This window comes from Rousettus aegyptiacus, unplaced genomic scaffold, assembly GCF_014176215.1.
Source record: "Rousettus aegyptiacus isolate mRouAeg1 unplaced genomic scaffold, mRouAeg1.p scaffold_m13_p_3, whole genome shotgun sequence".
Classification (NCBI taxonomy): Eukaryota; Metazoa; Chordata; class Mammalia; order Chiroptera; family Pteropodidae; genus Rousettus; species Rousettus aegyptiacus.
Window position 1 is genome coordinate 7656280 of NW_023416306.1, and position 25117 is coordinate 7681396.

General features: G+C 43.7%; 1 protein-coding gene across 2 annotated transcripts in view; it reads right to left on the reverse strand.

The window, feature by feature from the left end:
- Window positions 1–8895: 8895 nt before the first annotated feature.
- PBX3 (PBX homeobox 3) overlaps window positions 8896–25117 on the reverse strand; it is a 193920-nt gene continuing 177698 nt past the window's right edge. Inside the window, exons 6-9 of one of the 2 annotated variants that reach the window (XM_016137365.2) lie at window positions 15393–15558; window positions 14059–14171; window positions 13143–13232; window positions 8896–10425 (exon numbers count right to left, since the gene is read on the reverse strand). In XM_016137365.2, coding sequence (XP_015992851.1) covers window positions 10333–10425; window positions 13143–13232; window positions 14059–14171; window positions 15393–15558 — 462 coding nt within the window. In that variant the 3' untranslated portion in view covers window positions 8896–10332. The remainder of the gene's footprint in view (window positions 10426–13142; window positions 13233–14058; window positions 14172–15392; window positions 15559–25117) is intronic. The other variant, XM_036217950.1, reaches the window with a different exon arrangement.

The window sequence follows — 25117 nt, forward strand, 5'->3', positions numbered from 1 at the left end:
TGTGTCCTAGGCTAAGGTGTGTGGGGAGGCCAAGTTTACAAGTTTCGTCCTGCGTAGGGTTCAAGTCCTTGACACACTATTTACTGGCCCATGAACTTGGCCTCTCTGAGCCTCTGCTTCCCCAATACTAGGGCCCTTCTCTGCCACATTCCTGCCAGCCGCCCAACTCCCACCTTTCTGTGAGGACACGAGTTCAGTTTGGAAGTGACCCGTCAGCTAACACCTCTCCTAATAACTGGCCCCAGCCACAGACGCCAGAGTCAATGATGCCCTGACAGAGAAAAGCCTGTGTTGGCCCCACTTTTTTTCCTGATCCACAATTTAAAGGACCTGCCGTAAGAGATCATCACTGGGTCACTGGCAGCCATTATTGTTCATCTTATTATCATTAGAGGAAAATTTCCCAGTTCTGCAGCAAATCAACATCCAGGTACTCCCATCCAGGTCAGGGTGAGGCCAAAGGGGACCCAGCAAAATATGGTTAAGAGTTTGGGCAAAAGTGCTCCAGTGACGAGAAATGCTTTGAGCCGAGCCCATGGGACAGCCTGGGGATGTGCGGCTCTGACAGCCCCTCCTCCCCCAACTGTGCTGCGCGGACCTGCAAGGCTCCCCGAGAGAGAGACAACACAGATTGGGACGGGTTTGTAGGAGCGATCAGGGTGTTCCTCTCAACATGTTTAATGCATGCATCTTCTGACTGAGCGGCTCCACTGTAAGATTCATCCTACAAAAAATGATCGAATGTATCCGCAGTGATTTATGTTCACGGATGTTTACGGAGCATTGCAGGTGAGAGCGATCAACTTTCAACATAAATGTCCATCGGTGGGAGATTAGTTAAATGTGGACACACCCTGCCGTGGAGTGCCCCGTCACTCCCACCGAAGGCTGTGGTTAAGTGTCTAGGAAGAAAATGGAAAGACATCCAGGATGGATTTCTTAAACACATTTTTTTTTTTTTAAAAAAAGGAAAATAGGAAAATAGTACAGGAGTGTGCGTGTGTGTGTGTGTGTGTGTGTGTGTGTGTGAGACGAAAAGCAAGAAATCCAGAGGGGACTTCTGTTTTTTGGTCTGGTACGTAAAGAGCTTAGAAATTGCAAGTTCATCCTCACGACAAGTAAAAAGCTGAATAAACGGAAAATCAACAACTCTCCCTAGATCCGTCAGAGAAGCAGGGTCACAGGTCAAATCACTGCTCCCCAAATTGGAAAGGCCGACAGGCAAATACGAAGAATTACAACTTATCGGAGCAGAAATGCATCGACAGAAACCTTTCCGTTTTTTTTTTTTCTTCCTCAGAGACGACGCCAAAGGCATAATCCAGGGAACAACTACTGACAAGCTGGACTTCATCAAAATTAAAAACTTCTGCTGTGTGAAAGACAATGTCAAAAGAATGAAGAGATAAGCCGCGGACTGGGAGAAAATATTTGCGAAAGACTCATCTGACGAAGGACAATTATCCAAAATATATGACAACAAGCAAAAAAAAAAAAAACCCTCTTAAAATTCAACGATAAGAAAATGAAAAATCTGATTAAAAAACGGGCAAAAGACTTGACCAGACATCACACCGAAGAAGATACACGGATAGCAAATAAGTAAATGAAAAGATGTTCGATGTCGTGTGTCCTTAAGAAATTTCAAGTTAAAACAACAATGAGATACCACCGCACACCTAACTGAAGGGACCAAATTCGAAACACTAACAATACCAAATGCCGGTAAGAATGTGGGTCAGCAAGAACTCTCATCCACCACTGGTGAGGATGCAAAATGGTACAGATGCTTTGGAAGACAGTTGGCAGTTTCTCATAAAACTAAATGTCCTCTTACCACATGATCTAGCAAGCACGCTTTGGGATATTTACCCAAAGAACTAAAAACTTAACGTCCCAACCAAAACCTGCAACTTTATTCACAATCGCCCAAACTGAGAAGCAACCAAGGTTCCTTCCGTAGATGAACGGACAAATACACTTTGGTACCTCCAGTCGATGACATAGTAATTCGAGATAAAAGAAATGAGGTATCAAGCCATAAAAAAAAAAAAGACACGGAAGAACCTTAAGACGTATCACTAAGTGAAAGAAGCCGAACTGAAAAGGTTAAAAAGTGTGTGATTCCGACTATATGACTTTCTGGAAAAAGCGCAGCTATGGTGACAGTCGAAGAATCTGTGGGTAGAGGGGTTAGGGAAGAGGGAGGTAAGACGGGCAGAGCACGGAGGATTTTTCAGAACAGTGAAACTATTCTGCATGATGCTGTAATGATAGCTACATGTCCCTGTGTGTTCGTCCAAACCCATAGAATGTACATCACCAAGAGTGAATCTTAACGTAAATTATGGACGTTGGGTGATAATGATGTGTCCGTGCAAATTTATCGATTGCAACAAAAGCACCATCATGGTGCAAATTGTCAATATTGGGGCTGGGGGGATTGTGTGTGTAACCCAAAAGGAAAAAAAAAAGTGCCTTAATTCATTATTAATTGAAATTAAGTAACACTGTTCATTAAAACACCCCACAAATCAATAAGGAAAAAGCAAACAACACATGAAAATGGGTAAAGGGCTTCAAAAGGTACTTCGCAGAAAAATAATCAATAAACAGGTAGAAAGATGCTGGGCCTCATTAGTAATTGTGGGAATTCAGATTAAAATCACATTAGTATGTCATCCTCTAACCACCAGGTTAGGAAAAAAAATTTTTTTTAATGCCAAATGTTGACAAGTGTGTGGATGTTTAAATCAGTACAACCCCTTCGGAAAGCAATTTGGCCTTCTCTCGCGAAGTTCAAGAGGAGCCTATACTCAAATCCATTCTGGAGAAACTCTTGCGTGAGTTCCAGAGGGAGCACCCTGTTCCCAGGGGGGCTTTAGTGTGTCTTCACTCCCCAGGTCAGGCTAGGTGAGTTCACCTCCCCCCCCCCAGGCTTCTTCCTGAGCCAATGCTCTGTGGGGGAGGGGCTGATTCTACCCCACCACGAGTTCTTTCTTCTGTAAGTGGCTTCCCTAAGTCGTCCCTGGATCCCCATCTCCCCATGAACCTTGGGACGACACAATCCTGGTGGTCTTATTTTGCAAACTTTACTTCCTCTTTCTAACCTCTTCAGTGAAGGCGTAGACCTCAGACCTAGACCCACAGGAAATCTCTTCCCTCCTAGACCTCCGCTTCCTCCTCTATACCCTGGGACCACAGCAGGATATGTCCCATAGAGTGTTTGGGAGGCTGCAGTGAGCTGGACTCACCAGGGACTGGGCAAGGACTGAGGGGGGCTGGGTGCAGCATGGGGGCGTCACTCCCCATCCTCAGAATGCATCCCTCCCTCTCCCCTACCCGGACCTCCGCTTCCCCTATGGCCTTCCTTCTCTCAGCCTAATTCAACTCATCTTTGCAGAAACCCTTTCCTAACTCCAGCCCATAAAGAGCGCTCCTGTTTCTAAGCTTCTGGTCTACCAGCACGTCAACAAAGAATTTCCCAAGAGCTCACCATATTGAAGGCATTATTTTTTGGTGTCGGAGGAACTGTGGGGAACTCAAGAGCCCCAGCTCCTGGTGGAGAGGTCGCTAAGGCAGGCGTGTAGACGGAAGAGGGAAGGGAGGTCACCCTGTAACCAGCTCACCCTCGGTAACTAGCACGGTGCCTGGCGCGTTGTAGGTGCTCAATCGCCAATAGTTGAACGTTGAACCAAACAACTGAGATGCATTCAGACTGTGTGCAACCAAGCATCTAGGCTGGCATGCACGTGTATCATAGGACATACAAAGTCACGCATGTGTGTGCCATGAACATTGACGCGTTAAACCTACCTGCGCACACAGACGGTTCCAATGCACGGGCCCTCTCCAGCCAGCATCCTCACACACATGCGTACTGCCTCCCGCGTGAAGCTCATTTATTTTGATTTATGGATATTACAAAAACAAACCCGAACATCTTCTTGAGGATTCTGTGATCCTGACATGGGTCCCCGTGATATTGCTTTTTCGCTCCTGGTTACCTGAAATTAGCAGAGTAATTCGGAATCTGCATCTTTATTTAAAAGAAAAAACTGTAGATGCAGAATTATAAAAATTTAATATGCTCCCAGGAAAATGAAAAATGAGAGGTTGTGATCTCGTCTAACACTTTCAAATGTGTTTATTAATTCATGTTTTAAATCATAAGTTTCATTCGGTGAGAGCCATGCACAGCAATAAGCCCGTTTTAAAATATTAATGAATAAACAATATTTCTCTATTGAAATATAACATGCTTCTTTGAACAATGGACCACCAGTAATAAATCAAAACCAGGAGAAAATTGCATTTCATATTTAATACAAGTTGAACTCTGCCTTTTTATAAATGATATCTTTTTTGTTTAATTGGCGTCAGTTCAGATCTAGCAGATTGCTAATAAAATTCTGGATTTCCATATTTAATGATGCGTACACTTTATGCTGAAATTTTACCAAGAAAAAAGAATCAGCCTTTTATTATCTCCTTGGATGGCGGTGAGAGGTGAAGCCGAGGCTTTGGTCCAGCCCTGAGAGCCAGAGGAGGTGGATTGAATAGGCGGAGCCACTTCCAGGACCCCCACTTGGCAGCTGACATCCCCTCGCCACCCCTCTGCTGACCAGGAGTAATCATTCCAGCCGCAGGGACCAGAGACTAAGCGCCCCCTTCTAATCTGGGACAAGGTACAACAATAACAATAAGAAGAGAACCCACCCGCCCCACAGGCCGGGCACTAGGCGCACATCAGCTCACGGAATCTTTAAGACAACCTTATGAGGAAGAAAAAAATAAAGTTCCCATTTACAGGTGCGAAAACTGAGGCCACAGAGAGAGGAGGTGGCGTGCCCAAGGTCACACACGGCTGGTAAGTGGCAGAACTCAACCCGACTCCAGTGCCCTAACTCTTCACACTGCATCATGCTGCTTTGAAGGAGATAAATCATCCGAGTGTCAGAAAACCTGGGTTTTATCAGCGCTGAGTGGAAGACACAAGTTTGAATTTGAGAGCAAGTTACAAGGACATGCCCAAGGACGCGCTTAGGAAGCCGCATTCACGAGCGCTGAGTCATGGTGCTTCCCCAGCCAGGGGGCCACACTGAACCCCTGGGCACCCATTTTCATCTCTGATGGGGTCGCTACCCACTTGGCTGCGAGGTGTGGCTTCCGACGTGCATTCGGCAGGGCCCAGCTGGACGCAGACTCTGTGCACATTGGCTGAGTCTGTGACGGCTGAGTCTTTGACAGCTGGGTCATCAGGGCTGAGGGGGTGGTTGGGCTTATTGTCCATGGGGTTGGGTCACCAAGCCCGGCATTGACAAATTATAGGCAGTCCATTGGCCTGACGTGCCTGTGGACACAGCAGCCTTCCTGAGGGGTTCCCCGGGGTCCCAGGCTGTTGGGAGAGGAGCCGATGGGTCTAATGGTGGGTAGTTGCCATCTGTCCCCTTACCTGCTCAGTTCCCACCTTGGGCTCACCAATAGTGAGTCTGCCCAGCATGGTAAGAAAGAGATACTTTGACAAGATAGCCAGGCGCAAAGGCTTAAAAATGTGGGTTTTGGCGTCAGACACACCCAGACTTGTATTTGGCCCAGCGGCTTCAGTTTCCTCATCTGTTAAGTGGAGATCATAATCGGACCTTCCTCACAAGGCTGCTGGAGGGAGAGCCTGGGAAGGGGGAGGGCTAGCGTCCACAGCGAGAGCTCTGACATTCTGCTCGCCTTGCCCTCTGGTCTTTGCATATGCTCTTCCCTTGGCTGGTCCACCCCGCCCTGTGCCCATGATCCCTCGACTCACTCCTCTTCCTCCCAGCCCCTCTCCTTCTTTAGGTCTCTGTTCGGAGGTTAGTGGTCCACTTTTCACTGCCCCTGAGAAGGGAGGGCCTCTCTCCACCAGAGGACACACCGGTCTGGGCTGAGCCTTGAAGGACAGGCATTCACCAGGGAGACAGGATAGAGAAGGATGTTCCATGAAGCAGGAATGAGGAAAGTGAGGTTCAGGGAGGTTAAGTCCCTCACCCAAGGTCACATAGCTGGTGGGAGGCAGAGCCAGGATTCAAATCCATGCCTGGGGGTGAGATCTGCTCACACCCACAGTGGGCTGTGTGGGCTAAGGGGCCAGGGCCCAGAGCTAAGCTGGACAGAACCCGAGACTTGGAAAGGCCCCCACAGGGCACAGGTGGAGCTCTGCCCCAAATAAAGTACACGGGGCGGGGGGGACGCCCATCCCTATGCTCAGCCCTTCTCATGTATCACGACAGGTACCCTCCCAGGTCTGTTAGTCACAGTGCCAGGCCCAGCCCAGCCTGAGGACATGGCCCTTCCTGCCCCTAGTCCACAACTCTGTGATCCGTAAACACAGACAGAACCACATAGTCTGTGACACACGTCCTGTACACACCAAAGGGGACACCTACTCAGGTGGCCCCGGCAACAGAGGCACGGGCAGGAGAGCTGCAAGCTCTAAGGGGTGGGGGCGGGGGGTGACTTCCCCGGTCACCTCATCCTAGAAGGGACATCTCACTGGAGATTGGATGGCTCAAGTTCACAGGCACCTCTCTCTCCATCCCACCATAAGTGGCTGCTGGAAGGCGTCACATGGGGACATCACAGGGCAAATGCCAGCTCTGCGGGAGATCTGCGGATAGGTGGTGTCACCTCTTTGAGCCTCGAGCTTCCCATCTGAAAATGGGATAATAATGTCACCGGCCACATGGGGCTGCATGGGCATTCAATCAGATAATGTGCAGAACGTGCCTGGCCGACGGTCAGTCCACAGAGATGCTCAGTAACTGTAGTTAGTCCAAAGAGAAAGGTCTCTTTCTCACAGCAAAACACACACTACACCAAAACGTCACCCCATCTGGGAGACTCAGCCCCATGCCACTTTTCCACACAGGGAGGGGCCGCTCTAGAACAGCACCCCTCCCACCCCCACTTCTGGCCAAGGAGTGGCACAGGGCCGCTGCTCACGTCAGGGCTACAGGCCAGTTCTAACCTCGTCTGCAAGGCCACCTGGTCTGCTATACTTAGAGGTTACCACACTGCCCGTGCACCTCCATGTGGAAGGCTGATACCTGCCAACGCGGGGCGCCGTCAGGCACCTGAGCTCCGGACACTGAACATACGTGCGTTCTCACGTGAGCACACACGTGCCCAGGTGCAGCTACCTGTATGTGTGGACAGGCCCCTTCGCCTGTGACGGGCGTCTCAGGTGGTTTCCTGCTGTTATTTTCTTTGACTTTGAGAATGGGTTGTGGGACCCTCTCTTCTCTAGTCCTGGGGTTCAGACACCCCACCAGCCTTTCCAATAGCCTCACGAAGGGGGTGTTTTCCGAGCAAGGACTGGACCCAGGGTCTTAGCCTCTCAAGGGCTGAGGCCTGATTTCATTCATCTCTGGCTCTAGCCCCTAATCCATTGCTTGACCCAGAAAAGGTATCTGGTGAAAATCCATCAACTCGACACAATTTGGAGTGATACTAAGAACCTTGGGTGGGGCCCATGCCACACCCCAGTTTCCTCCTCTGTGAAGTGAGGATGCTCCTGCCCTCCCCCGCCCCCACCAGGGGGAAAACATATGCAAATACTGCCTCACCACGCGCACGAGAAAGGAATACTATTTTTATTTAGGTCTCTCAGGAATAAAGCCTTAGATTCACATTTCCCTCAAGGGTTGCCAGTCAAGGTGTAAATCTTCAACGAACACCGGTATATATTTCTCTCAACAGGCTGGCCCGAGATACACCTCGAGATGGTTCTTAGGATGTATGTTTCTGGACATGAAAGACGACGTATTCGTGTGTGCGTGTCAGGTTTCCACAGGATATTTTTTGCAGAACCACATAGCTTAGAGAATGTCTTATGTACCAAGATAAGAAAGGCTGACCCATAAGCTAATCGAATCATGCAAATAACTACTTAGCCATAGGAGCGATTCCTACAGGCAGGCTGAGAGCCCGCGTGAGGGAGGACAGCTTCGGAGGGCAATCTGTTTTATAAAGTTTACTCTCACAGTGTAACCGCCTCAAGATTAATGGGAATGGTGGCCCTAGACCTTGTTTTGCCTGGCTCTGCCGACCGAAGTCGTGAAACAGTTGAATTTATCATGGACAATTTGCTGCAACTGGTTAACATTAATCTGATTTCCTGTGAGTCAGTTTCCTTGTGACATAGTAAACAGGCCAATTACCTGCTATCGACTTCTTTTATTATGAAGATTTAGCTATTAGCGACAAGGTGTATGTAAATATACGGGATTTCTAACAATTTGAATAAAACGAAAACAATGTTTAATCTAGTTAATTAATTTCTAGCTGATCTTACATTTTACCAATTTAAGAGTTTTAAATGATGTTATGTGAACGTGTGTGTGTGTGTGTGTGTGTGTGTGTGTGTGTAATGGCATCTGAGGGTTACTCTCTAAACTTTTGCTTGTTTTTAACTGGTATCTCACAGAAGTTATGAAAGCAAAGAAGTGAATGACCAAATACTGGTTATTTTTTATTTATGGAAACAAGTGCCAGATGCATCATTAGGTCAGGAGTGTGAGCTCTACGGGCAGAAAGCCCTGGGTTCCAAGCATGGCCCCTTGTCCTGGGATCTATGACCTTGTGGCATTTGCTTAACTTTCATGAGCTTTAGTTTCCTAACCTATGAAAATGGGGACATTTTCCTTGTGTTCTTAGAGTGTGAGGCTCAAGCGTGGACAAGGAACAGTGGTGTAGCAGCCAGCCAGGAGCTGTCGTCAGTCTGTGCACTCTGAGCGTCACCATTATCTCAAAGAGCCCCTGCCACAAGCCACACGCCTCGGTGCCCAGGCCTGCCTCTGGACAGGCCCTCTCCCTGGCCCGCGCTGGCTGGCTCGTGGGATGGAGTAAGAAATTTCATCAGCATTTAATCATGAAAGCAAAAAGTTTATTCATGTTTGAAACTACATATAACTACCACGAGGAAGACTTTTTCAATCCAGGGTGTAATCCAGTTAGAAAGGAACACGAAACGTTTTTAATACATTAGAATCACCGCCACAAATTATTTTCATGACTCAATCAGTTTCAGAATCGCATACAATACAAAAAGAGAGAAAGGAGAGGGGGCCCCATTACACAGGGTGAAATATACAGTACTGAATACTGAAATCTGAATGCATCACAATTAGTTGCCGCTTTTTTTTTTTTTTTTTGCATGGATTAGTAACAAGATGAAGAACATTCAAAATGTTGCTCAGTATTTACAACAGTTTTACTGATCCTGTGTTAATTTAAGACCCAATGTTTCCACTCTCGGTTTTTTAAAAGTTGCAAATGCAACCCTGATTTTTCTTTTAAAAGATTACAATGTACATTACATTTTATGAAGGGAAACAAAGAGTTAATTACAAGATGCAAAAAGATAAGAAAGAGACAAACTACAGCGTGAGTATTGTTCAGAGGTAGTAAGTGAGCACTCTAAGCTACAGAACATGTTGAAATTCTATTGGTTTGTATGAGTTCGCATGAGGTAATAAAGCTGTGTTTTGATTGGTGAGATGTATAAATACTCTTTTGCTACACTATATACAACACTCCAGAGAGCAGGGCCTTTGTCGATGCCCAGAGGACGTAGCAAACCTTGACAAGTCTGTGCAGCACCCAGCGCACACCGTAAAACCCCAGACGGATCTCGCGTTCACCTCCATCAGCAGCAGGTATCTCCATCTCCCAGAACAAATCTGGATCCATAATTTAATTACTGAGCAGACTCTGGGCACTGGTGCTTTTAGAGAGAAAAGATGCTACCAGTCTCTGATCTAATTACAACGTAAGAGATTGCAACACAATGTGACGAGGAAGATTCTTAAACACAACCATCATTAACAGAGATAGCCAAACACTTCCTTTATTCCAACTGCATTAGCGATATGAAATAAAGACAAAGTCTGCGATGGAAATATGCAAGGAGTTCAATTTAGGTGAGGTGAATCTTTGCATCTGCTTTAACGATTGAGGTTTAGCATATATTGTACTTTTTACCCTTAAGGCCAAGTAATTGGCAACTGTGAAACCATTAATGTAAAATATTGATAATAAATTATGATAAAATAGCTACAGGACTGTCAACAATGTTAAGTCTTGGCCTAATTGGATAAAGTGCTTTTTAACATTGTGTGTTTTTAGTATAAATACAAATGATTATGATTTCTTAAAAAACAGATTTACCAAGTTCTCTACTAAGACAAGGTTTTACAGTAAAGCTGTAGATGGTGGGCTACAAAAACGCTTTCCTTTTCCTCCTATTGCTCTGAATGCACTTATCAAGGCATGTCAGCTCAGGGAAAAGTGTTGCAGAGATTAGTTAGAGGTATCAGAATGCACACTTCCTGGGCCTTCTGTAGGGGAAGTCACAGAAGATGGAGTTGTTGCGTCCTGCCAGCCTCCATTAGCCTGAAAGGAGAAACACAGTTCAGCGGGTGCACGTCTGCATATTAATTCTCCTCCCCAATTTAAAACACCCAGATGACAACATGAGAGCAAAGATGCATTAGCAAAATGTATTTTCTAAACCCACTTTGGCAGGACTTTGAAGCATGTGTTAAAGTGGGATTAAATGCATGTAAAACAAATCCATCCCACCAAGTAAAGACTTGGCAGGGAATCGGCAGGCTGAAGGGGGGGCTTCGGCTAGTCTCGAGCTGGCACAAAGCTCGGCCTTTGATTTGCCGGTAAAGATAAAGTGACTCGCAAAGAACTCTTTTAAGAAGAGAGCAGTGGAGGAGCTCGATGCAACGCCACAGCGGGACCGCGGGCTCCATGAAGTAGAAACTTCGGCCCGGCTAAATCCTCGTTTCCATAGAGAAGAACTGGCCCGCCCTTTTCCCACACAGCTTGACAGCCAGCGACCAGAACCCTTGGAAAATGAAGGCCAGAATTTCCCTCCAAATAGGATCGTCCAGAATGAAAATGCATGAACTGCGGAGGAGCACACACTATTCAAGTCTGTATTCCAATTATCTCTAACTGGAGCTCCTATCTGGGCTGTTGCTGCGCCTTTCACATGCCGCTGGGCCTTCCTGCCTCAGCCCTGCATCGGCAATAACGGTACTCAGAAACAAATTTGCCTTATGTCTTGGCCTATAGAGGCAATTGCTGAAATCAATGTCTGATCAGATTTCTGCTGTGCCAGACAGCTTGTCGCTACATATTTTTATGTCAGTCAAGAAGAGGGAGGTGCTGGGCTCGTGAGTTGGGGAACACTGAGTGGAAGTGACGGGGAGGGCCTTCCTGGAGAGAAGGCGAGGGTGAGCTGGCTGACACCCAGTGCCTGCGGCACAGACCGGCTTCGCGCTACGCTGACCCAGGCCCAGACCTCCGACACCGATGCGGTGTGGGTCATGAGGTCCCCTGGTGCCCCTGCCACCCTCTCATCCGTCTGTAACTTCTTGAGTCCACCCAAAATGTCTTCTTTTAGGCCCGTGTCACTAGGCTGCTGAGAACTCTCCAGATTCCCCATCTAGCCTGGATACAACTGTTAGATGAGCCTTGTGCTGGGAATTTTTCCTTCTCCCACGGTTGCTATTCTTAGAGAACTCCTGTGTTTTTATTGACTGCATAGATGTGCATATAAAGCACCTTTCTTCCTTCTAGGATCACAGAGAAAGGGGGCGGGGACCAAAACCCCGCACAGAGATGACCAGAGCCAAAGGGAAAAAAATTTTGCAGGCTTGAGGAATAATAAATTCAAGTTAGGAAAAAAAATAAAGCAACGGCAGTATATTTTCAAAGCCTCAGTGGTACAGGGTGGATGGTGACATGCTCAGGTGTGCCTGCATGGACTCTTTTAAGAAATCCTCTTCTCTATCTAAAAGGTAAGCTGTTTGTACCCTCAGGTATGAAAATCTACTCAGAAAAACTCTTACACAGATACAAGTCTAAAGATATTCCATCTGAAGTAAACATCATTCCTCTTTTATCCAAATTTATAAACAACAAATGTACAATATTTTTACCCAGCGTGGCAGCTGGAGGAGAGGTTGTCAGCAAGCATTCTTTTTTTCAAAATAAATTAATCCTTACTCTGGTGGTTTGAGATTATGCACTGTATTATACAACAGCGCCTTATCAAGCCTCATCAGTGAAGATGGAATTCATGTCTGTAAAATGCTGCAGGCAATCACAGTTTCATATTTTATCATGTTGATAAGGATATCGCGCATTCTCTGAAGCATTTCAAAACACTTAAATGAAAAAGGAGAAATGCAACTAAAAGGCTTTTTATATGGTTTGTTGTGGGTTATTATGAGTTATTTATAAACCCAAAAAGAAAGATTTGACATTTCAAATGTAAAAGATTTGAGTATTTAATGGTCCTTTTTCCCTTTTACAATTGAACATCCTCAATCACTTTTTAAATCATTAATATTTACTCTCATAGCGAGCCACAGCCCTAAAAAGGGAGAATTTTGTCTTTTTCCTTCCTGACTCTGCTACTATGCACCGGGCAGTCTATTTCCTCCCTAAGTCTGGAATCCCAGATTCTGTCCACCGCTCCCCTCGGCTCCGCCCTGGTGACCCAATCCCCTTTCAAGGGCTTGTTGCCATCTTCCATCCACATCAGGGTGTGGAAGAAGGTAAAGTTTTGATAAATTGGTTACAAAAATTAAAATTATTTCCTCCATAATTAAAAACTGAGAGGCCATTAAAAACGCTGAACATGGTCTGTATTCCACATTGACAATGCAGCACGCTGCTCTTAAGAACAGAATTCTTTGTTTGCTGATCTGTCTGGGGTCCTCGAAGGTTGCCACCTTCACCTGAGCTGTGTTTGGGAATTTTTCCTGCTGCTTGATTCTGTGAAAAATGGCTTGTTCTTCTCCATCTCCCTGGAACTGTATAGCACAGCTAATATGAGATGGCATCTTAATGGGCTGATGCTTAAGTCCCTCTTGATGACAGAATGCCAGGTACTCTGGGTATCTGTGAGGACTTCTAAGGTAACATCGAAAGTTTAAGTTCATAAAATAAAAGTATAGTAAAGATACTGCCTTCCCCAACTGCCAACAAGATGAGAAGCCAAGTCAAATGGCCATTAATTTATTTATCAGTCACTGTTTACCTGCCGCTATTCCTACAGCTCTTCCAACGTGGTTCCCCAGAGTACTCACATTTAAATTATGTGGACTGTACAGTGAATTTCCTCCGAGGCCATCACTGTAGCCTCCCGTCTGATTGATAACATGACGGAGGGTATCCACCTAGAAGTGAGACAAAACAAAATTCATCATCACAAATCTATTAAAACATCATCACTTACAAAAGGAAACAATTTGAATTATGTGTGCCACAAGGGTTTAGCATCTTCGATGAAAGACAAATTTATCAATCAAATGTGACTGGCAGAATTTCAACAACTCTTTGCATATTTAAACACACATCTTTGTTTTTTATGCCAGGCAAACAGTAGTATCTTCATGGCAATGCAAACTCTCCATCTACACCAACCAAATTTGTGTGGTGGCTGTGGGTGAAAACTACTTATAAACATGTGTACTTGATCTCGATCTCTCTCTCTCTCTCTCTCTCTCTCTCTCTCTCTCTCTCCCCTCCCCCCACACACAAACACACATACACATATCTATGTGCATAAAACAAGTAATTGTTCTCAATTAAGAGGACAAGCAGAAGTTGAAAGTGGAATATAGTTTAAGAACACAGGTTTTTATATTCTGACTTGAAAAAATACAGAAATGAAACAGAGTACTGTTTTTAAACCATATACACACTGGCACACACAATTTTTCTGGTCTATTTTGTTACAGAAGTAAGATGCGCCCAACCCCTCTCCATGAGCTCAAGCCAGAGCCGAATGCATTCACAAAGTTCATCAGGTTTGAATCATCGAAAGTCACTGTCCGCTTGACTTCTCATTAAATTAACTGGTGGGGCAGATGGGTCACGTTTGGAAGCGCCCAGACCAGGTTCTGCATGGACGTGCAGACCACTTCCATGGGGTCAGAGGAAGGAGTTTTGAGCCCAAACCCTACCCTGCTAGAAAGGCCCCAGTTGGGGCATTTCTCCTACCTGTGATTGCACATTGGCTCCGACTTGGGACCCTTGGTAAGAATCCCCATTCAGACTCTGCATGTTCATGAACATGTCCCCAGAATTTGGGAGGTTAAAAGAACCAGAAGAACCTGGAAAGGAAAGAGTTAAGTAGCTGAATAACAGAGAGCTACACACACAATCCTCAAAGACCTAGAGGCAGGGAAAGGAAAAAAGGCACAGAAGGGAAAGGTGGTACACAACACGAAGCATTTCTAGATCTAAGAGTATGGAGAATAACTCCAGAGTTCGGTCCTGTGACTTGCGTTATATCTAGGAAAGTCCTATCAATGGGGAAGCCCACATTTAAAAAAAAAAAAAAAAAAAAAGGAAAAATAAACAAAAAAACAAAGAGAAAACCAAAATAAACAGAAAACACCCAGTAGCTGGCCTGGAACCACCCCCTTGTTTTCATTTATTTCCAGGATTTGGTCATTAAGTGAGTTCTTTGCCATCATTAACTATCACGGCGGACAATTAACTCAGAGAAGAAACATTTTTCTGAAGCTCTTTCTTATCCATACATTTGATCTAACTTTCCCTTCATCTGTTTTCATGTTATTTTAAAAAGACCCTGGGGCAGGGAAGATAACAAACCAAACCAAAAACCCTTACACTTTCTGAACTTTAAAAGATTTATTAAAAGCTCTCCTTAGAAAACCCTCGAATTGCTTCCAAGGCCATCTATTTGGACTAGCTGCAAATCTTTCATTGTTAATTTAAGATGTTTCTAACTCCATCATGAATGTCGCATAAAATTTGGCATGAGGAGTCAAGATATCGCATCCAGGTGTGAAGTACTATCCCCCTCACAGCTGACCACCTACTGATCCTACCGCGCAAGCGCAGGTGCCGAAGAAACGCTAAGAATGACAGCCACTAGAGTCCCGCCGCTTTAGAGAGAAGGTGCCACTGCGCTGAACTCCAGCGTCCCAGCTTCCCTGTGCACCGCCACCGGTAAATGTCCCACGTCTGCTATTTCCTCCCTTGACCTTAAAGTGATACATGCACCGATATAGTTAAAATAATCACTAGTGATAGCACTTTGCGTAATTGCTGGATTAAAAACCACTACAAAGTATGAAAGTTCCAGAATCCATAAGTAGCAAGTGGAAGTCACTATGAACAGTGGGATTCCAGGCTCTGGCCATCAGTCATTCACCCATCCCAAGAGCAAGCCTGCATGTTAATATAACTCTTCCTTTACACATCCACTGTGTCCTCGGCATGGCTCTGGTTCCCTGGCCTGTGGGACAGGGCTTTGTGGCACAGGGCTGTCTGAGGCGAGTAGGGAGAGAGCACGCTGTACGCACCAGAGTTTGGCGTGGTGGGCGAGTTGGTCTGGTTGTTCTGCACGGCTGCGGCTACTGCGTGCGCAGCCGTCACGGCTGTCTTCGCAGCGTAGAGGTTGGCTTCTTCCTGAAACTTGCCGATATTCTTCTTGTACCTGATTCGTTTGTTGCCAAACCAGTTGGATACCTACAAATCACAGGGACGTGAGTGAAGGGGAAGACAGGCCGAAAGGAGAAGAGTCAAACTTCCAATAATAACTGCTGAACACTAAGGGGGTCCCTTGGGGCGGTCATATCCTGTGGATGACATGGTTTCTGGAGTTAGCCACAGCGACAGTAAGATGGCTGGAAGCACCGTTCTTAACAAAAAACACTTCCTTGGCATATACCGATTAGTATATAAGTGATCAGCCTGCCCCCTCTCCAAAGCAGCTGAGAGCTAACGAAATCATTTAAGTTAGGTGAATAGTAAGAAATACTTGAGAAAGAATGACTTAATTCTGGTGGGGGGTGGGGGGCCCTGGAACAACTTTGGCAGCTGTATCATAGAATCAAATTCACTCTGCCGAAAAGAGTAACATCAATTAATAATAGATGAAAAACCCCTTTGTCTCCTGCCTCAGAGAGTCTGTACGTCTGCCAGGCCGGCTGCTCCAGCTCTGCCATTTCACATATGAGAAGGTCACAACCTGAAAACTCAAATACTTCCAGTAACGTCAATGCAAATACAGAGGAGTGGCTCTGATCTCATCCAGTCAACTACACTTACTTCTTCTGCAAACTAGCTATGAGGTCGGCTAGTGCAAATTGGAAAAGATTTCTAAAGAGGATCTTAACAACAGGCAGATTTCATCACATTTCATTGATAGCAAAACTTTAGCCCAAGACTCACCATTCACATATTCCATGTAGCTGAGCTATATAAAGAAACTAAAACCCACACGGTAATTTATAAGAAGGTACTAACTGCTATTAAATGGCTCTGACTTCTCTTTTATTAAAGTAACAGTTAAAAGATACTTTTTAATAATTTCTTAATAATATGTCAAAGGGGCATATGACTGCGGTATCAGGCTGGTTGAGTCACTGTTTTATCCTGAATAGCTGTTCGGGGCCCTGAGGAAAAAGAAGAATTGGTAAGAGCCCTCCGACCCATTTTAAACCAGTGGGCACGCTGGTTCACCATCTTTGCCAAGTCTTTAATTGCTTTGGAAATAGAGCTCTCATTCTTCAACCAGTGGCACTCATCCTTCTGAAAGAAGCCAGAGAGCCCCGGCAAGGGAGCCACATCAGGAGGACAATATTGGCCTTTGCTGCTGCCCACATGCTGTCCCTCCTGGGGAATCACTGTGTGCACACATACACACGCAGACACACTCGCTGACGACCCATGCGGCGACCATGAGCATAGGTTCATGAGACAGAAACAAGCCAAAACTCATCAGGAAGGAAATACAGTACGGATCAGAACCTGCTGGCTGTTTCTGTCCCACAGTCATTTCTTTCCCCTGAAGGACTGGATGTGTCTATCAAGTAGGAGCGGTTATTATTACTATCATTTAATGAGTACCTTCTAGGTGCCTGTCAAGCACTACAGAATCCTTTACACATTTTCTCACTTAATCTTAACAATCTCAAGGGCTAAGTAATTGATTGAGGTGGGTTGCAACAGGCATCACACCTGTCCCAAATCCAGTGGCCTTTTCTCTCGTTTGACCTCTCGGCAGCGTCAGATACTTGTAATCACCACCCCTCCTGCTTAGGGCACTTTCTTTGCATGGGTTCTACATCATGCTCCTGCCTCTCCTCACACACCAGGGTGTTTCTGTGTTTTCTCCAAGATCCGGCTCTTGGCCCTCTTCTCTTTCTCCTTGAGCAGTCTTTTTCATTTGAATGATTCAATTATTGTCTTTGTGTGACTCCCAGATTTCCATCTCTATCTCTAATTTCTATGAAGAATTTCAGTTCTCAATTTTTAAGACATTTCCATATAAATGTTCTGCCACAACCTTTAACTCAACAGGTCTAAAACGGAACTCATGTGACCTCTAAATCTGTGCCTCCTCCATTTTTCCTTTGTGTTCATGGCATCTGTACCTGTAGAGATGTGGTACTTGCTACCTCACGAAGTCCCCGATTCCACCATTACATAGTTCTAATGGATGTACACGTCTCGATTTGGAACTAAGATCTGGTTCCCTTTCATTTTCACTCATTGGTTTTAGTCCCAACATCTAGACTGTCACAACATAGGCTCTCAACAGTCCTGAGGGACTGAATGCCACCCTACCACGGGCCTTCCCTGCTCTCCCTTCTTTGAGCCCCACATGGTTGATAATTGTGTAGTACGTGGTAATGGAAGAGTCAGGAGAGGAGGCAATGAGGCCTGAGCCAGGTAGAGTCGTGGGTAGGAATGCAGAAGGCTGATACCAAGAAGGAGGCAAAGGCAAGAATTGGGCGCTGACTAGCTGTGGAGGTCAGGGGAGAGGGGAAGCCAGAGATGATGCTAATGTGGAGCCCGGGCCCCTACGAGGATGGGGACGGACGCTCTGGGAGGGATTTCTGCACCAGGAAAAGTCAGCCTCAGTGACTGTTAGGATCCATTCCTATACCAGAATTATATGGCTCTAAAAACAAAAGTTCTAAATCAAGATTGAAAAAGGACTCTAAAGGTATCTATTGTGATTATGTTTATTAGAGCAAGTTCTCTTAGACACTGCACCTCACCTTTCACAAGCATATGCTCAGCTCAGGAGGCAGACCTAAAGAGCTGGTTCAGAAAAAAAGCTCTTTCAACATATAATACTACTCTAGTTTGTCTGAATGACTGTCAGACCTTTGAAAGAGTTAAATACTGAATAGATCTATAGTGCAAAGGGAGATATTCCTGGTTGAGAGGGAATTTGGCATTTCTTAAGCATAATTAATGAAAATTCCCCAACTCTGAATTTAGTAACAAAGCCCCATCTTAGAATTCTCTTCTTCTAAACAATTCTCTGTTGGATTCCGTGCTTTGTAGTTAATATTACCTTGACAATCAGAGAAGCTATAATACATTAATGAAACCTAGCCTGGAAAATCAGATTACAGCTTTATTAACAGTTTCATAATTGAGGAATCTCTGTACCATCGAAGGTCTCATCTCTAGATATGTAAGAATCTTGTGTTTATGCATACCCCTGGACCAATCAAACAACAGTCATCACTAATAAAGGTTTATTTAATTCTCACAGTAAAATTTTAATATCACCAGCAGCCTGGGGAAGCTTTAGCAAGTAGATTTGCTTGACATCAGATCGTTTCTATTCTGCTAGTCCCAATACTTCTTAATCTTTAATATCAAGGCAATTAAAATTAATGGCCACTCATCCGAAGCTACTGTGGGCAGTGTTTCCTTGACATCAATTGTTTGATGGGATTACCTAGAGGTTAAACTAGCAAGCAAGGTTTAATTGGAAGCAATGAAAGAAGCAGTGATCATACGTTATGTTTAACCTGCATAACCACATCTAAATGAATATCTAAAAATGTTAAACTATTTCTCAAATTAAAATATGCACGTCACATTCTGATATCACAGATTTGGGCTTTGCAGCAATAGAGCTATTAAGACCACACTGAGATCAACGTAATTAATGTCTAAATCGACACCTAAGTTCAGGACTTTTTTTTCACCTTTTAAAAACAGATGGATACAATTAGTTGCAAAAGAACCCCTACCCTTACCCAGTAGGAAGCACCCAAGGCTACAGATCACACGTGGCCCCCTCCTACACGGTGCTCTCGGCGGAGCCAGGCTGTACACGTAGGGCACTAAGTAGAGCAGAGCTCGCTTCATCTCTGAACTGGAATGGTCTGCACATTGGTCCCAGAATAAAAACAGGGGCAGGAAATTGGCAGAGAGAAAGGGAATACACTGTCCTGTGCTTCTCTTTTGAGCCACGTATCAAGGATTCATGACTCTGGACTGGGCAAAAGGCAAAGGGCCAGGCAAGAATTTTAAGATCAATTAAAAATGAGAATAAAAACACGAGCACTCTTTTCCTTCTACTGATGTTCATTGCTATCAGCTCCCAGACTGTGAGCCTTTGGCAATCAGGGGACTGAGCAGTGAACATTTTGCAGGCTGCTAATTTTCTGGAGCCCTTCTGCAAGGCCAAGAAGTGGCTGGAAAGGCTTCCGGTCTCTCCCATTTACTATAGCCATGCATTTCCCCTAACTCCATCCAGCTGTAGATTGCCAATCGCTTTTAAAAAGCAAAATGTTTTTATATGTGGAATCTAAAATAGACAAACTAGAGAAACAGAGAAGAGTGGTGGTTACCAGGGGTTGGAAGGTAGGGGAAATGGGGAGATATGGTCAAAGGGTACAAATATCCAGTTATAAAATTAATAAGTTTGGGAATCTCATGTACAGCAGGGTGATTATAGCTAATAATACTTGTATCATATATTTGAATGTTGCTAAGGGAGTAGAGAATTGTTGAGCATGTTAATGATTTGGGCACATAGTGATTACCTAATGGCCATTAGCTATAACTACCACCCACGTTTTATCAATGAAGAAATAAGAGATCCAGATTATACAGAAGTTGCCCCAAATCACAGAGCAAAGTGTGATAGATCTAGATTTCGACCTCAGGGTTCTCCATCAACTTTTTCCTTTTTAATAATCAGTTGGGATATGTTTACTGAGTATCTGTTATGGTCACTCAGTAAAGCTTAAGGTTGTCAATAGGTTCTGTGACTTTCAGTGAAATGATGCATAACGAAACCACTCTTACCATAGACTAAGTTATTTAAACAAGAGTTAAGTTCCTATGGTATGTCAATGTTATAACAAAACAACATCGAACAAAATGATGTTATTTGAGGACCTGCTATAGTGTACTAGGTGCCAAGGAGAGATGAAAAAATATTAAACATGTACCTCTACCTGCCTCGAATTTACAATCATTATGAAAGCAATGCCAGACACACAAAATAATTAGCGAAAACTGCAGGATAGTGATGATCACACATCAAGCTGCACAGATTCTAAGTGCAGGGGAATCTGGAGGAAGAGAAGGACCAGCAGGTCTGGAAAATCAAGAGAGACTTCCGAGATGAAGCAGAACCTGAACTGGACCTCAGCTTCAATTTGATAGTGTTTTTATTGAGACTCCACATTTCAAAGGTGCAAACCTTTAGAAGCTGAGTTGACACAAGCCAAAAACATAAGCTGCTGCCTCCCTCTCCCGGGACTTCCTCAAGACCCCAGACACTTATTCTACTCTCTAACTTAACGTTCCCTTTCTCCTTTCTGACCTCTGAACCCCTCTTTTGTTGTGAAAGAGGAAGGAGAAACCATTCTACAGGGAAAAAAGAAAACCCAAGGATTGTTTCTGGAAGAGGTGATATCTAAGTGGAGGACTAAAAGGCGAGGGACATTTCTATTGGGGAGAACGAGGGAGCAGTGAGAGACGGGAAGGGCATGTGGATCAGGGGATAATCAAGAGCAAAGGCACCTGAAGGATTGGCAGGTTTAAGGAACAGGACAGGGAAATGCTCTAGGCAAGCAAAAGCTTGCAGAGGGAGCTCTGCAGGTTGTCTCACGCCTCCCCCACCCCTCCGTGGGCTCAGTGAGTTCCAGCTGAGCGGAGGGGAGACTGAGAGTGAGCCTGAGGTTTCCATGAAGTAAGAACAGTGGGGAATGGGTTCTGGTGAGGCCAGGTGAGGCGGCCTTCCCATCCAGGTACCTGGCCCATTTCAGCTGTCTGCACACTTTTTGCTGGAATACTCCCTAAAAAAATTTTGAAACATTGGGTTACCCGTTCACATTTTTTCTCTTTTCCACATTTTAAGTTGGCATCTACAATTTTTCATTATAAGTTTATGCAGTTCTAAACAATGTTATTTCAGTTTGTCATAAATATTGACATTTTAAAATAAAATGGTACCACTATTCTTTAAAACGTATCCAACCAAATACAAATAGCAAAGCAATTTGCTACCCAGTGTCCATTTAAAAAATATATACTCACTTTAATAATCAAAAATTTTGTGTTCTTTTTTGTTCTTGGGAGAGTATTTCCATTTTGTTTCCTTCCAATATTATCTTAATGCAATATACTTTTATGCTCTACAATAGAAATGTATGGATATTGAAAGTTTTAAACTGTTTTTATGTCCTGTAATTATAAAGCTCTACATGTTTAATATATCCTTCTGGATTAAGCTATAATTACAGTTAATCTAAAATTGATCGAAGGAATACAAATGCTTATTTTGTTAAATAAAAACTTATTCTAGCCATCAAAAGTAAGGTTTTATCACACATGCACTTTTTAATCAAAGGGGTGTGGGGTTATAAACTGCTGATTTAACAGAGGTTTGGTTATCACCAATATTTCACACAATCCCTTTGCCGTCACTGGAGAGGGTCTCATACTTTGGGGCAATAGGCCATGGTATTGGGTGGGAGTATCCCTTTCATAAAGTAGAAAAAGGGGGAGTGGGAAAGGGAAGGAGGGAAGAAAGGAACCTACACCTGTTTCCACTTAGCAGCTTTCTGAGGCACACGGATTTTAGGAAGGAATACCTACATACATAGAAAAGCTGGCTGGTGAAAACCCTAACACCAGACACAACCTAATACCTTTTGGAAAACTTCCAGTAATTCTGTAGAACACGTGTTCCCTAGCTCAAGACTGCTGCCATAGGTGAGCAGGCCAACTTGGATTACACTTTGACTTCTTTGTGTGAGTACACTTGGGAACAACTTGGATGGGTGTATCCAGTAAAGACCATCAGCTGTTAAAACAGGGCTCACGCAGGCAACCACTTCAATGTGTTGCAATGGCCCTTTGGAGCTAGGCAAAGAACAGATTTATCAGCTTTAGGAAATCAAAAAACATTCTGATTAAAGAAATAAACTTAGAAATAGTTTACTTATTATTTTGTGTAACCTTTCCGGAGCATAAGCAAGCAAATACATAGATACCCTCTGACTCAGCCTTAGTGAGAACTTATTTTGATGAACTATTTAGAGATATATGTGTGAAGAGGTTTGCTATAGTTTTATGTTTACTAGATGAAAAAAGGAGATTAATTTCTAGCACATCTGGATAATGGAATATGATCACTGACTAAAAATCATGTTAAGAAAGAATATTGACATGGGGAAAATATTCATAATATAAACAGGAAGAAAAGGCATTTTTTTCTTTGCATACAGCAAGATTTTTTTTTTTACAAAAATACACATAAGACACACATAGGTGTGCACGTGCACACATACACATACACACATGTATGCACAGGAAAATCTACTAGGACATATGTACCAACATGTGATTACCTTTTAGAATGGGTTTATAAATAAATTTCCATTTTTGTGTTTTGCTGTATATTTTATATTTTCAAGTATTACCCAAATTGTTTTCAGATAAGCAAGTATTGGGATTTTTTAAATCAGAAAAATGTACTTTTCAATGAAAAAAGTAACCAACCTGCTTTTTGAAATAATCATTTAGAAGTCATTTAACAATCTTTAAGAATGTGAGTGCCAGGCCCTGCGCCGGCCCACAGATATAGGCTTCCGCTCCTGTATTCTATCCAGAGGATGGGGTTGGCAGGTCTGAGAATTCTTGAAATAATTAAAATCAGACACTTTGTAAATCTCAAGCCATTAAAATTTCCCAGATTGCTTTGCATTTAAGAAAAACTCTATGTTCAAATTAAAAAGCTAAATCATCCACAACGTCTCTTCAGTCACTGAAAGCCAGTTTATTAATTAATTAGCATTGGTTGCATCTTGCATTTCAAATTCTATCGGCACAGTTACTTATCATTTTAATAACAACGTTAAATAAAAGAGAAAAATTATTACTCGAAGACTTAATCTTCAAGAGGCAGAAGTGCATAACTTTAGAGGCCATCCTTAGTTTTGCTTCCTTGCATAAAGTACATCGGGGAGAGGATCTGCACTTGTTTGGAAAAGCGGCAGCTGACACTAAAACATCATTATTGAGATTAGCAAACTAAAAATTTATGAAGCACAAATCTTAGAAAAATATGCCATTGTGTTTCCCATGTTTACTTGTTATGCATATTTTATGTACTGTGCCTAATTAAATGCAACAGATTATGAAATGTTGAAATGCCAAGTTGTGTATAATGGAACATGTAGCATATTTACGTGGTAAACACTATTACCTCTAATAGTTTCTCTCTAATCAATATGTTTTCATCCCCATTATGTGATTCAATTTGAAATGAGGGATGGAAGCCAGAGACTGTTCAATTTTTAAAGTTAATAGTGTTAATAAACTAAATCTCATTCTACTCTTCTCCCTCCCAAGGGTGTGCATTCAGTGAAGTTTATAAGGACAGGAAGGCTGGCCGCAGTCTCTTAACCCAGAAGGGCAGCTGGAGAAAGGGCTTGGCAGCCAGAAGGACCTGTGTGCAAACCCCAGTTCTGTGATTGCCAAGCTGTGCTACCTTGGTCAAGTCACGTCATCTCATGCTCTCCTTGCCTGGTGTCCAAGATGAGATAACGATGCCTACTCCTCACAGAGCTGTCATGAACGTTATATGAGACGACTTGTTAAAATACACTGGACTATGCCTGGATGTACTAGGCACCCAATAAACATTCGCGCTCCCTTTTCTTAAAACAAATGAGCAACAAGAGCAACAATGACAAGCCCTCTATGGGCTATGTTTGCTTCCTGCAGTCCCTCGGGTCAGGTCAGCCTTTCACAGGAGCTCCGAATTCTGGGAGAGCCAGTCCATGCTTCCAGTGCCGGTAAGGAACTGGCAATGGGGGATAGGCGGCAGTGAGAGAAGGGCAAGGGAGTGCTCCTCCATATGCCTGAGCATAATAAACTTCTTACCTGGACCAAGAGCTCCTGTCTGCCACACACCTGCTGGGCATGAATAGCTCACAACACTACCTACGCCTTCTCCTCCCTCCTCACTCCTGCCCCAACACGGTCACTTGTATGGCACTGCATTGGACCTAGGATTTCTTAGAAATCTGGATTTAGATCCTACTTTTTACCTATATTTATAATACCAACCATTGAGAGTTCATTATGAGCCAGCCATTGTATCAGTAACTTTACATGTATTATCCCATTTAGCCCTAACAAAGACCCAATCTTACCGATGTAGAAACTGATGTCAAAAAGTTTATGTAACTTGCCTGAGGTCACACAGCCTTTCCCAATATGTTTTAAGTAATAAGACCTGTTTTTAATTAACGCTCTCAATAAAAAATATTTAAAATTGTTTACTCAACTTCTTTTCCATTGTACTAAATAGCTAGGGCTACAAAAGTAAATTGGATCTTTTCAGTGCCAAATATTTCATCTCTTTTATGGCTAGAATGTGGGCTAATCCAAGAACCCAAACCATCTTTTTTCTTTTTAGAAAATAAGTTCCAAATTCCTAATAATTGACTTGAAAACCAACTTTTGAAACATAATGCGCTTCTAATGGGAGAACTAAAGAAACAGAAATTCAGTTTCCATAGTATTTGATATAATTGAAAACAGATTCACTTGTCAAGTACTGTATTTTTTTTATTTGAGTCTGTGAAAAATTTTATTGCCATAACGTCCTGACACTCTTACAGTTTGGTTTGCCCTTTCCACACCATGCATGATAGACTGATAGCTGTTCCCAACATTCACAAAGAGGTTCATCTGCAACAGTACATAAAACGTCAGCCTTGCGGCCACAGTATCATAGAAAACAGATGAC